Genomic DNA, 14,932 nt, shown 5'->3' with positions numbered 1-14,932 from the left:
ATTTATCACAAATTGGTCGCATCCATGTAACTACCACCCAGATTAAGAAATAGCACTTTATTATCACAAACCAAAAGCCTCTCCCTTCTCATTACCTTTAACTTCCTTCCGCAATAACCAATCTCAAATATTCTTTTGTTTGTATGTAAATGTATATAAAAATATCATGAAGAATGTTAAGCAAGAAGAGCATGTTTCTGCTGAAATCAATTATTTCCAGGAAAATTTTCATTTTCAACCAGGCAATAAATTTTATATAAAAAAGAAGGAAGAGGACACCTACCCTGCACACAGATCAAATTACTATACCCTATTAGTCAAAGGGATGATAAAAGATAATAGTTAAAGTCCCCTAATATTTCCTGAGAAACTACTATCATAGTTTGGTCTCAATTAAATTCTGAGATTAGGTCTAAAGCCTTTCTGCTTGAGAGCTCATCAATGTTTGAACACAACTATACTATGTCTCCAAATCTTTTCTTTTCTGAGAAATCTATGCTCTAGTTTCTTTTGCCAGTCTTTATGCAAGTTCCATTTTTATAGAACCTTACCATATGGGTGTTTTCCTTTGGGCATATGGTAATTTGAAAATGCCTGTCTTAAAAACATGATGCCAAGAACTAAATCCAATGTATCAGCTGTATCTATTGCAGAATCCACTGGGACTAATACCTTCTTGGTATTATATAGTATTAATTAAACTTATATTAACCATATTTTTTTATACCAACCTTTCTTATATCCATGCTTGGTCTTGTCTTGTCCATCTTTGATTGTCATGTCCTAGTGTTATTGTTTAGGAGACTAATTGACATTGAATCCTAAATATATATGGTGACCACATTCCAATTATATAAAAAAATCACACATATTATTTTGTTTTCACAAAGTCACCTGAGAAAGGACGAGGACTATTATTTCCTTTCAAAAATTAAAGAAACTAAAAATCAGAAACATAGAAACAATTTGCCCCAAATGAGTTTTATTAAATGGTAGATCCCACTCTTGAGCCAATATATTTTGGCTAGGGTTCTTTTCTAGAGTTCTTTTCATGAAAGACAGCATCTTTCTTACGCTAGATTGTTTTAGACTAATTAACTTATCTTTTAGAAACCCATTAACTATAAAAGACCTAGAGTGGAAAAATGTGTCCAGAGAAGAATACCAAGATCAATCACTTTCATAAGTAAGTGCTAACAATATTAGTAATCCCCAGAACCATGCAGAGAGAATTACAATAGACATTTTGATAGCATAAGTCACACAACACACATGTTATGGCAAATAATTAGATCATCTTGGCTTCAATTTAGGAAATTGTCAAAGTTTTCACAACCCTCTTAACTTGTAGTGCAACTCACATGCTGATGTTTCTGTCCATTGCAAGAAATACAGCAGGCTGAGATTGGGCAATCTAGGTCAGATTTACTGGCAGAAAGCCTGAAAAGTCATGCAACAGATTTCTCAGAGGCAGTTTTACAAGGAAATTCGGGACGGAAGCAGCGCTCTGAAGCATGTGTAAAGGGCAAGTCTGTGTACATGAAATGTAACAAAGTAGATATTTCATATATCTCGACGTGGCACCTTTCCCATAGATATACAATGAAAGATGGCAATGATCTGTGTGACTTTACCAGTCATCATGGAACTAAAAGTGATTGGTGGTTCTTCAAATTAAAGGAATTTAACTTGAAAGCTAAATATACTAATTGAAAAGAAGAATCAAGAGCTAGAATGAGACAAACCATAAGTGACTCTTAATCTCACAAAACAAACTAAGGGTTGCTGGGGGGAGGGGGGTTGGGAGAAGGGGGGTGGGGTTATGGACATTGGGGAGGGTATGTGTTATGGTGAGTGCTGTGAAGTGTGTAAACCTGGCAATTCACAGACCTGTACCCCTGGGGATAAAAATATATTATATGTTTATAATAAAATAAAATAAATTATTTAAAAAAAGCTAGGATGAAAAATGAACAGAAACTAGTGTGTGCCCTTGGTGAAGTCATTTCCCTATTCTAGAACTTTATTTAGCATCTGTAAATTAAAATATAAAAAACTCAGCAGAACTTTTTTCAAAGTAAAACCTCAAAGAATGTGCCAATATACCAGATAAAACTGATGTAAAGAGAGAATGGAAAACCAATGGAATCCTAAGGTCCAGGAAACAAACAAACAAACAAACAAACAAAAAAACCCCAAAATACACTGGAATAGTTCCATATAGAGCTAAGCTCTAAGTTCCAGTAGCGCTAATACATCACACTGTCCTCATGAATTGAAAATGAGTCTGCATAGTCAATACTATAGGCATGATATAATTGGGCAAGAAATGGCATAAATAGTCATGGGTAATATGAGATTTGTACTGAGAAGTGACTTCTGGCCACTGTATATGGTGAAAGAACAAACAACTGGAGACCATTTGCAAAATTCAATCTCAGCGAGACTGACCAGAACCTGACCAGCTAAGTAGCCCATCCTGGGAGACCGTCTTCCTTTCCCAGTAGAACACGTATTTTGCAATTCTCATCTTCCAATTTTTTCCCTAGTATTATCAGCAAGTCTATAAGCCAGATTTACAAGTTCATAATTTTTTTCTAAAAACCTCAAAAAAGCTAAATAGAGATAAAAACCTATTAGAGGGAGGACAGTCAAGATAGTGGAGGAGTAACAGACCGAGATGACCTCAGGTCGAAGGAGTTCAGTTAGTTAGGAAAACATTCCAAACACTGACAAACCCAAAAGGAGATCGAAGAGAAGAGCAGCAATTCTAGAAATAGAAAATCAACCACTTTCTGAAAGGTAGAACATGTGGAGAAGTGAATCCGAAACAAGGGGAAGATAGAACGTGGGGGGAGGGTCCAGCTCCTGGCAAGCAGTGGAGGCAACGGAGCACAAAATCCAATCTTTCAGAAGTCTGTTCCACTGAGGAACATTGCTCTCTCTCTCTCTCTATATATATATATATTAGACTAGTGAATAGAACAGAGCCACCCACCTGATTTGGGGTATATTTTGGTCTCTTAAAAGAAACTACCTCCCAAAACTTTAAAGGCAGAAAAACTTTTATATATACACAAAGAAAGAAAGAAAGAAAAACTTTTATATATACACAAAAATAAGGTAAACACAGTAAAGGGATGGAATATGACTGTAAATTTGAAAATTAAAAAAAAACATTTCTTGAAAAGGAATTGATAAGATAAGTTAGTTGGAAAATGAAAGAAAAAGACCATGGAGAGAATTTGCTCTGGCTGGACACTAGAACAAAGCCCCGTGCTACATTTAGGGTGTATTTTGATCTATGGAAGATATTAGAGAAACCCTGTTTGGAGAAATAAAAGCCCTTTCTGAGATATAAAAAAACTAAAATCTAACCAAGCTGAAATTAAAAAAAGTTACTAAAGAGGTGCAATTAAAAGTGGAGGCTCTTACTGCTAAAATAAATGAGGCAGAAGAGAGAATTAGTGATATAGAAGACCAAATAATGCAGAATAAAGAAGCTAAAAAGAAGAGAAACAAATGATTACTCGACCACAGGGGGAGAATTTGAGAGATAAGTGATACCTTAAGATGAAACAATATTAGAATAATTGGGATTCCAGAAGAAGAAGGAAGAGAGAGGGGAGCAGAAGGTATATTGGAGTGAATTATGGTAAAGAATTCCCCAAATATGGCAAAGGGAACAAGCATTAAAATCCAGGAAGCACAGAGAACGCACCTCAAAATCAATAAAAATAGGTCCACATCTTGTCATCTAATAGTAAGACAAAGTGAAACTTTGTCTTAGTGACAAAGAGAAAATCCTGAAAGCAGCTAAGGACAAGAAGTCTGTAACATACAAACCAGGACTACAGGAAATATTGAAAGGGGTCCTCTAAGCAAAGAAAGAGCCTAAAAGTAGTAGATGAGAAAGGAACAGAGACAATATACAGTAAGAGTCACCTTACAGGCAATATAATGGTACTAAATTCATATCTTTCAATAGTTACCCTAAATGTAAATGGGCTAAATGCCCCAATCAAATAAACGCAGGGTATCAGAATGGATTAAAAAAAATCAATATGCTGTCTACAAGAAACTCATTTTAGTCCCAAAGACACCTCCAGATTTAATGAGGGGGTGGAAAACAATTTACCATGCTAATGGACATCAAAAGAAAACTGAAGTGGCAATCCTTATATCAGATAAATTAGATTTTAAGCCAAAGACTACAATAAGACATAAGAAAGGACACTATATCATACTCAAAGGGTCTCTCCAACAAGAAGATCTAACAATTTTAAGTATCTATGCCACTAACATGGGAGCAGCTAACTATACAAACCAATTAAAAACAAAATCAAAGAAACACATCAACAATAATAGAATAATAGTAGGAGACTTTAACACCTCCCTCACTGAAATGGACAAATCATCCAAACAAAAGATCAACAAGGATATAAAGGCCTTAAATGACACAATGGACCAGATGGACATCATAGATAGAGTCACAAAATTCCATCCCAAAGCAACAGAATGCATATTCTTCTGTAACGCACATGGAACATTCTCCAGAATAGATCACATCATGAGTCTTAAATCAGGTCTCAACTGGTACCAAAAGTTTAAGATCATTCCCTGCATATTTTCAGACCAACAATGCTCTGAAGCTAGAATTCAATCACAAGAGGAAAGTTGGAAAGAACCGAAATACATGGAGGCTAAAGAGCATCCTACGAAAGAATGAATGAGTCAAACAGGAAATTAAAGAAAAATTGAAAAAAATTCATGGAAACAAATGATAATGAAAACACAACTGTTCAAAATCTGTGGAACACAGCAAAGGCAGTTCTGAAAAGAAAATATATCGTGATACAAAACTTTCTCAAAAAATAAGAAAGGTCTCAAATACCATGACCTAACCCTACACCTAAAGGAGCTGGAGAAAGAACAACAAAGAAAGCCTAAATCCAGCAGGAGGAGAGAAATCATAAATGTCAGAGCAGAAATCAATGAAATAGAAACAAACAAAAAACAGTAGAACAAATCACAAAACTGGAAACTTGTTCTTTGAAAGAATTAATAAGATTGATAAACCCATGGCCAGACTTATGAAAAAGAAAAGATAAAAGGCGCAAATAAATAAAAATGAATAAAAGAGAAGAGATCAAAACCAACACCAAAGAAATACAAACAATAACAAGAACATATTAGGAGCAACCAAATGCCAGCAAATTTGACAATCTAAAAGAAATAGATGCATTCCTGGAGACATATAAACTACCACAACTGAACCAGGAAGAAATAGAAAGCCTGAACAGACCCATAACCAGTAAGGAGATTGAAACAGTCATCAAAAATCTCCCAACAAACAAGAGCCCAGGGCCAGATGGTTTTCCAGGGAAATGGTACCAATCATTTAAAGAAGAATTAATACCTATTCTCCTGAAACTGCTTCAAAAAATAGAAATGGAAGGAAAACTTCCACACTCATTTTATGAGGCCAGCATTACCTGGATCCCAAAACCAGCCAAAGACCCCATCAAAAAAGAGAATTACAGACCAATATCCCTCATGAACACAGATGTGAAAATTCACACCATAATACTAGCCAATAGGATCCAACAGTACATTAAAAGGATTATTCACAACAACCAAGTGCGATTTATTCCAGGGCTGCAAGTTTGGTTCAACATCTGCAAATCAATCAATGTGATACAATGCATTCATAAAAGAAAGAACAAGAACCATATGATACTCTTAATACATGCTAAAAAAGCATTTCATAAAGTTCAGCATCCTTTCTTGATCAAAACTCTTCAAAATGTAGGGATAGAGAGCACATACCTCAATATCATCAAAGCCATCTATGAAAAACCCACAGCAAATATCACTCTCAATGGAAAAAAACTGAGAGAGCTTTTCCACTAAGGTCAGGAACATGGCAGGGCTGTCCATTGTCTTCACTGCTATTCGACATAGTACTGGAAGTCCTAGACTCACAAATCAAACAAAAAGAAATTAAAGGCATCCAAATTGGCAAAGAAGAAGTCAAACTCTTACGCTTTGCAGATGATATGATACTTTATGTGGAAAACCCAAAAGACTCCACTCCAAATCTGCTAGAACTTGTGTAGGAATTCAGTAAAGTGTCAGGATATAAAGTCAATACACAGAAATCAGTTGCATTTCTTTACACCAACAGCAAGACAGAAGAAAGGGAAATTAAGGAGTCGATCCCATTTACAGCTGCACCCCAAACCATAAGATACCTAGGAATAAACCTAACCAAAGAGGCAAAGAATCTATACTCAGAAAACTATAAAGTACTCATGAAAGAAATTGAGAAAAACACAATAAAATGGAAAAATGTTCCATGCTCATGGATTGGAAGAACAAATATTGTGAAAATGTCTATGCTACCTAAAGCAATCAACACATTTAGTGAAATCCCTATCAAAATGCCATCCATTTTTTTTTCAAAGAAATGGAACCAGTAATCCTAAAATTTAATGTGGAACCAGAAAAGACCTCAAATAGCCAGAGGAATGTTGAAAAAGAAAGCCAAAGTTGGTGACCTCACAATTCCAGACTTCAAGTTCTATTACAAAGCTGTCATCATCAAGACAATGTGGTACTGCACAGAAACAGACATATAGATCAGTGGAACAGACTAGAGAGTCCAGAAATAGACCCTCACCTCTATGGTCAACTAATCTTTGACAAAGCAGGAAAGAATGTCCAATGGAAAAAAGACAGTCTCTTCAACAAATGGTGCTGGGAAAATTAGACAGCCACATGCAGAGCAATGAAACTGGACCATTTCCTTATACCACACACAAAAATAGACTCAAAATGGATGAAGGACCTCAACCTGAGAAAGAAATCCATCAAAATCCTTGAGGAGAAAACAGGCAGCAACCTCTTCGACCACAGCCACAGCCACTCCTTTCTAGAAACATCACCAAAGACAAGGGAAACAAGGGCAAAAATGAACTATTGGGACTTCATCAAGATCAAAAGCTTTTGCACAGCAAAGGAAACAGTCAACAAAAACAAAAGACAACTGATAGAATGGGAGAAGATATTTGCAAATGACACATCAGATAAAGGGCTAATATCCAAAATCTATAAAAAAACTTCTCAAACTCAGCACCCAAAGAACAAAGAATCCAATCAAGAAATGGGCAAAGGACATGAACAGACATTTCTGCAAAAAAGACATCCAGATGGCTAATAGACACTTGAAAAAGTGCTCCACATCACTCGGCATCAGGGAAATACGAATCAAAACCACAATGAGATACCACCTCACACCAATCAGAATGGCTAAAATTAACAAGTCTGGAAACCACAGATGCTGATGAGGATGCGGAGAAAGGGGAACCCTCCTATACTGTTGGTGGGGATGCAAGCTGGTGTAGCCACTCTGGAAAACAGCATGGAGGTTCCTCAAAAAGTTTAAAATAGAGACACCCAATGACCCAGCAATCACATTACTGGGTATTTACCCTAAAGATGCAAATGTAGTGATCTGAAGGGGCACATGCATCCGAATGTTTATAGCAGCAATGTCCACAATAGCCAAACTATGAATGGAACCTAAGTGGCCATCAATAAATGAATGGATGAAGAAGTGGTACACACACACACACACACACACACACACACACACACACACACACAATGAAATACTATGCAGCCATCAAAAGAAATGAAATCTTGCCATTGCAATGACAGGGATGGAAGTAGAGGGTCTTATGCTGGGCAAAATAAGTCAATCAGAGAAAGGCAATTATCTATGATCTCCCTGATATGAGGAATTTGAGAGGCAATGTGGGGTCCTGCGGGATAGGGAAGGAAACAATGAAAGAAAATCGATCAGGAGGGAGACAAACCATGAGTCTCTTAACCTTAGAAAACAAACTGGGGGTAGCGGGGTGGGGGGTAGAGGATGGTTGAGTTATGGACATTGGGGAGGTATGTGTGATGGTGAGTGCTGTGAAGTGTAAGTCTGACGATTCACAGACCTGTACCCCTGGGGCAAATAATACATTATATGTTCATTTTTTAAAAATAAGTTAAAAAACTATGTTATCTTAACCTGAACCTCCTCCAGTAAACACAATTGCTAAATAAAAAATTAGACTTCAGACTCGATCAACTCTAACTTCACGAAACATATCTGACATTTTGTTCCTCAGAAAATAGATTATTTCATTTTTATTTTATATTTTTAAATGCAGAACCAGAAATACTTTGACTAGCTCCCTGAAAACCAGAATTTTCAGTTAATGAAAATATTCTCATTCTAATGGCTAGAAAGAGTGATAAAAGAGAGAGAGAACACAAGTTTGGATGTGCCGGCTCCATTCGCTTTGAGTGTCCTACTTGGTTTGAAACATGAATACACTCCAACTTATTAACTCAAACCCTCCCTGTATGTGCTTTCCTATGCCTGGAGGAAGCAAGCAGAGCCAGGATTCAGCCAGGACTTACATCTGTGGGGTCTAACCAATTCACGTACACCAAGCATTCAGAAAAGGCCGGGGGATCTGTTTCCCCATCAATGCCAGGGGCATTGGCAGATTCTGCTTAGCACCGGTAGGACCCCCAGACCCCTGAGAAGTCCCACTTAATTAAAACATTAGGTCCTAACATACCGAAGAAAGCATCCTGAATTCGTATGTGTTGAAAGTGAAATGAGGACTTCCTCCTGGAGACTGCTGAAATCCCCTTTCAACTTTTGTGTACAGCAACCTGCACTGCATCAAATGTCAGCCCAGTCTCGCTAACTCAGTTAGAGGAAGGGCCAATAACAACACTCAGCTGATTATAAAAGAAAGGGAAAAGACTGAACGATTATAGAATTCTTATAATGTGCATAGTGTTATTATGGCACTCTGCCCAGGGCTCATCAAAGATAAATGAGGTTTGAAGACTGGGTTTTTTAATGTTAAACTTAATAGACGTCCCCTCTTTCTTTCTTTCTTTCTTTCTTTCTTTCTTTCTTTCTTTCTTTCTTTTAAACTGGCAGGGGAATGGAAAAGACATCAAAGCAGTTTTCCTCTAAATCTATACGAAAATGAATTTCAGAGTCAACTTTTCTGCTTTTATTATTTATGGTGTTTTTATTTTTTTGGAAGCTGAAAGGGAACATAATTCAGTGCTTTTCAAATTGCTTTGGAAAAATAATAATAAATCCAATATATATGGAAAAGTTTCTAGGGTTGACTTTTTATTTTTTTGCTAAATATATACAACTCTGAGATCTTTCTCTGATATTAAGATTGTTTCAAAAAATTTTTCTTCTGAGTGTTTTCATATATATTTCATTAGATTTCCTAGACGTTTAGTCATTTATAATTCTGAAGCCCAATGACAGGAGACAAGGTTTAATATTTTGACTACGTGAAGCTGTTGTCTTTTCTAAGGATTTTCTAAAATCCTCATCCAGGCTTCAAAATACAATAGCAATCTCTCATTTTAGTCTCTATGGCTAAGAATTTTGATGGAAATAGGAGGGGGAGAGTGTCCATTAATATTGCAGCATCAGCCTCTGAATGTGCTCCTTGTGTGCGAAATTATATTTTTATGACACTTCTCTGGTTTTGTTTGAATCAGCTCGATTGAAAATCATCTTGAACCCAATTTTTATCCAGTAACTGCCTCTCAATACACATTACTCTTGTAACTGTTAAAGATTTGTTGGTTCAGCTTTTTAGGCAAGGCTATTTGAATGCACAAGGGGTTGCTAGAGTGTTCTTACTGCTATGTCAAAGTTAAACAAATCCAAAGTCACAGAGTTAGATCAGTGGCAAAATCTCCATTACAAAACCAGTACTTTAAGAGGAAGTTCAAAGTTCACCATCCAAAAAAGGAACTTAACACTTGTAACATAGTGTTAAATTCAAATTAATAAATTGTAGTGCCCCTGAATTTGAAGAAAAGTTTCCTTGAGTGGAGGGTAGCTTCAGAGCCTAGATAAATCCTTCTGAATCCCAGGTTAGGATCCTAATTTTTCCTCTTACTGTCTGAACACTGGGTTCATCATTTTATAAGTGGCCCACCATGTATAAAAATAAATACCAATTACCAGACACATACAATTAATACCAGAAACCATCAGCTTTCCTTTATCTAGTGGACCCAAGAAGATGTTGTCTGTACTGCTTGGAAGAACTATGGGTCAGAGATAAACATTTCCCCAAGTCATCTTCATTCACCTAAATTGCACTTGCTTTTTGAGCAGGAGGTAGGAATTAATAGATACGGGCAAGAACATGGTAAAGAACTCCAGTGCTTTCTATCAGACTCCAAATCACTAGCACAGCAAAGAAAACTTTAAATAGATGTTAAAGGATGGAAAAACGTTTACTCTTTTGAAAGTCTACCTTTCTGAAGTGTGCAGAACAAAGTTGGCAGCCATTCAGCGTGCTAATGGTCGTGCAACTCTCCCAGATTCAGAACAGTGCTGCACAGGTGGCTCATAGCATCCTTCCTAGGGGACCCGACCAGAGTTTTTCAACACTGCCTAAACATTACTATGGCCTAGGGACCCTGTAACTCAAAGCGTTCTGACTTGGAGAGGGGTGTGTTTTTACAACTCTCATGTATGAAGAACCAAACAGATTGCAGATAGTGGAGAAGAATTTCAACTTTCGTCATTCAGAATAGAATGTATGCAGGTTCCCACCATCCCATCACACAGAATAACATCCCTCTCAATGAAGGACTAGCTTTCCAAAATGCATGGAAAGAAAATGATTGCAGTCATATTCTGGTAAAGAATAAGAGAATTTCTCCTTTTCATTTAATCTCCACTGCATATAGCAGTGTTATAAAATTTATTATACTGTATTAGATATGCACAGAAGATAAATTGCCTTGATTGTGTTTATAGCTCCCTTCAAGACAACATCCTCTGGTTAATAGGCAAAACTATGTATTTAGTAGAAGTTTAGGCTTAGTTTGATTCAGTAATCAAAGAAGTCCTGTCAGATAGTATTGTCTTTCTTGAACAAAAACAAAAGAAAGACGCAAAGCTCAGCGGAGGTCTCCGCGCGGGGCTTGGGGCTACCCGCCCCGCGCCCCGCGGCCTCACAGGGCGCCCGGCCAAGCGCACCCTCGGGGTGGCCGCCGGGACCGCGCGCCCCGCCTGCGCCCGTCCCCCTCCCCGCCGGCGCCGCCGTTCGGGGCGCGCCCCGGGAGCGGGCGGAGGAGGCCGCGGAGGGCGCCCCACCCCGGCCCGGCCCCGCCGGGCCCCGCCCGCCGGTCACTTAGCTTTCGTTTTCCCGGGGGCGGGGGCGGGGGCGGGACCGGACAAGCCCATGGCCTCGGCCCTCCGCCCGCGCTCCCCACTTTCGCTCGGGCGCCTCCCGGGGCCGCGTCGCAGGGCCTGCGCTCGGGCCACGGCGCCGCCGCGCCGCTTGGCGCTGGAGCTGCCGGGCTGCGCGCTGGCTCACTTGGCCGTCGGCGGCGACGCCCCCGACGCGCTCCCCGACCCCCGCGTGGCCGCGCTGCTGGGCCCGCCCGGCAGCAGCTACTCGCTGTGCGAGCCGCTGGCGCCCGGCGGGGACTGCGCCGCCCGGGTGAGGGCGGCGCGGCTGCACCAGCGCCTGCTGCACCAGCTGCGCCGCGACCCCCTCCGGTGGTGCCAGCTGCGCCGGCTGCTGTGCTACGGCCCCGGCGGCGGGGCGGGCGGCGTGGAGCACGGCTTCCTGCTCCACGACCCCGGCGACAGCCCGGACACCCGGCGCGCGCTCTTCTCCCTGCTCGGCGAGTCCCCGGAGGGCCCGCGTCTGGGCGAGTTCGTGGGCGACGCGCAGCAGCAGGTGTGGCAGCACCTGTGGGAGCTGCGGGACGGCGCGGGCTGGGAGCAGCTTGCGAGCGCGTCGTGGCCGCCCCGGAGCCCGCCCTGCACCCGGTGGTGCCCGACCTGCCCAGCTCCGGGGTCTTCCCGCACCGGGAGGCTGCCCGCGCCGTTTTGGAGGCGTGTATACCCTTCATTCCTGAAGCCCGAGCCGTGCTTGACCTGGTTGACCAGTGCCTGGAGCCGGTCCAGAAAGGGAAGTTCTCGGTCATTGCCATCGAAGGCCTGAATGCCACAGGCAAAACCACTGTGACCCAGTCAGTTTCAGACTCACTCAAGGCTGTGCTCTTAAAGTCGCCACCTGCTTGCATCAGCCAGTGGAGGAAAATCTTTGATGATGAACCGACTATCATTAGAAGAGCTTTTTACTCTTTGGGCAATTACATTGTGGCTTCTGAGATAGCTAAAGAATCTGCCAGATCTCCTGTGATTGTAGACAGGTACTGGCACAGCACGGCCACCTACGCCATAGCCACCGAGGTGACCGGGGGGCTCCAGCACCTGCCCCCGGCCCATCATCCCATCTACCAGTGGCCCAGAGACCTGCTCAAGCCCGACCTGGTCCTGCTGCTCACAGTGAGTCCCGAGGAGAGGATACATCGGATCGAGGGCCGGGGCATGGAGAGGACCAGAGAGGAAGCTGAGCTGGAGGCCAACAGCATATTCCGTCAAAAGGTAGAAGTGTCCTATAGCGGATGGAGAACCCCGGCTGCCATGTGGTTGATGCCAGCCCCTCAAGAGAAAAAGTCCTCCAGACGGTTTTAAGAATAATCCAAAATAATTGTAATTAATTGTAATGACTCCAAAATGTAATTACCCATTTTGCTAGATTTGGTGTTGTTTGATGCATCTAGGCCCATGACTGGTTGCTTGTTTTTCCCAGATTTCTGTTGCATAAACAGAGCGTGTCCTAGAAAAATGGAGACCAGACATTTTGGTTTTACTTAAACCATTATCCTTCCTTCTGACCAATGGACCCATCAAGGCTGAGACTGTCATGTTCCAGCCAGAGATCAGTGGTTGCTTTTTCAAGTATAACAAACTTTTTAAAATATATATATATTAACTACATTCCTACCAAATACTTCCAAGTTTTGTCTTATCCAGAAAGCATGAGGGACACAGAGGCAACCAGGATGATCTCCCAAATCAACAGAAGCCCCTTCAGCCTCTCCCATGCCTACACCTGGGCCACTGATGGGATCTTGATGTAGAAGACTTGCCTTTTTCCCCATATGGCCACACTCCATCAATGGGGACTCTGGCCTGATCCTTGAGCCAAGTGCCCCTGAAGAAAGGGTCCATGTGTCCTGACTGTCTGTGGACACTCCCACAGAGCCATCTTTGGGTAGGGGACACTTACAAAGAAGACCTGGGACTTGTGCCCTACTGGCCCTGAGATCATCCTCTTGGTTAGCATCTGTAAGATAGATAGAGAGACGGCCAACCCAAGATGGCTCTAAGTACAAACACACCAGGCTTCTTTGAATTATGTTCTCTTTATTTATATTTCTTTCCTTCCCCCTGAAAACATGGTTTTGGATATAATGAGTGTTTTGGACTGAGTTGGATGCCTTAAACTTAGCCAATCGAGCAATATATTTGTATTGATATTTACATCATGTTTCTCCTCAGCGTAAGGGCTCTGCTTACTAATTAAAATTGAAGCCAAATAAATGCAATGTTTGTTGTGTATTTTCATTACACAGATTTAATTGATCTCACTAAATAAGCACAGTGGATCCTGGAATGAGGTTTCTTAGTAAATTATCTTGCACTTGAATGTCTTACGCTTACGCATGAAATCAGCTTTGAGGTCTGTTTGCCTAGGGAAAAAGAAAAGCTGAGGAAAGAGGAAATTCAATAACTCTGTGGCCTGGTCACTTGACATCAATAGTCCATGTAACTTGATCTAAAAAGTGATAATAATTCTTTATTTGTCCTAAGGAGTTTGCTGAACCAGGTGATGACCTAAAATTCCTTCCAGTTCTAAGACAGGTGAAGTTTGTGAACTGAACATTCCCCCCAAATAATTACATTTAAGGCCTTATCAGGTTTATCATATAGAATTTTAGATTGTAATCAAGTTTAGTATTAATAACTGTATCATACTGTTTTTCAAGAGAATTAGAGGTAATTTTTACATAATATATTTACATATATAAATATGTAATTGGTTTCAGTTGAAAATGTTTCTTAAAGCTAATGAATAGCATCATGAAAGATGGGATATCTAACTACGTCCTTGGTGTTACTTACTTTTAACAGTTTGAAAAGTCTCTGTTGGCAGCCTGGGAAAACAAACACTTTATGCTTTCTTTTTGCACCTTGCAAAGGAATAAAGTTGCTGTGATTTTCTAATTTAAAAAAAAAAAAAAGAAAGAAAGAAAAAAAGAAAAAAGCTTAATGTCACAGGTGACCTCCTCATTCCCTACTTCCTTTCCCAAGATGATAGCAGAACATATCTGGTGTCAGCTGGTATCTTACTGACATGAGACAAAGGTGGAGGGAAACTCTAGTATCACACAGGTCCCAAAAGTACATGGATAGCATCATCAGGCCTCTGGTAGGATGGCTCAGGTCTATTGTTCATTAAATTCCATACTTGCCTTGTGCTCACCCCTGAGAGTGAACAGTTCGATGGGTTTTGGTCAACTCCCTCAGGCTGACTTGGCTTTTTTCCATCCTTGACTGCTGTAGATTCTTGGGCTTCTGCAGCATGACCCATCCAACCTTCCAACTTCATAATCCAACCCTATCCTCTCCTGCAGTTTCAACTCTCCCTGCCTTACTTGTTAGAAGGTGGCATCGCTTCCATCTCTTCATTTTCTCCCTGGAAATTATGATTATTTGATATTAAAGAGATGTTGGAATAAAACAGAATAACATTGTCACTATCAGTGTACCTGAGACCAGCATTCTGGATCTGAAGTCCCTAAAATTCTGTACAAGGCCACTGTCTGTGATGGCCTCAAGAAGCTGACCTCTTGTCTCTTTGTCAATTATAGCAACTATTTTTTTAATAAATTGATTAATGGAACAATAATTCTATGCCATCCTGTTCAGTAAAATGAGGAA

At 40.5% G+C, this 14,932-nt stretch overlaps 1 protein-coding gene across 1 annotated transcript; it reads left to right on the top strand.

Annotated features, from left to right (window-relative positions):
- Window positions 1-11,279: 11,279 nt before the first annotated feature.
- Window positions 11,280-13,531, top strand: LOC309866541 (UMP-CMP kinase 2, mitochondrial-like). Its single transcript, XM_082734324.1, is given in 3 exon segments — window positions 11,280-11,850; window positions 11,853-12,541; window positions 12,547-13,531. Coding segments are annotated over 3 exon segments (1,326 nt in total). The 5' UTR covers window positions 11,280-11,312; the 3' UTR covers window positions 12,646-13,531.
- The last annotated feature ends 1,401 nt before the right edge of the window (window positions 13,532-14,932 follow it).

The sequence above is a fragment of the Mustela nivalis genome (assembly GCF_964662115.1).
Source record: "Mustela nivalis genome assembly, chromosome: 6".
Classification (NCBI taxonomy): Eukaryota; Metazoa; Chordata; class Mammalia; order Carnivora; family Mustelidae; genus Mustela; species Mustela nivalis.
The sequence above is the reverse complement of the archived record's forward strand: the minus strand, read 5'-3'. Positions and strand labels throughout refer to the sequence as shown.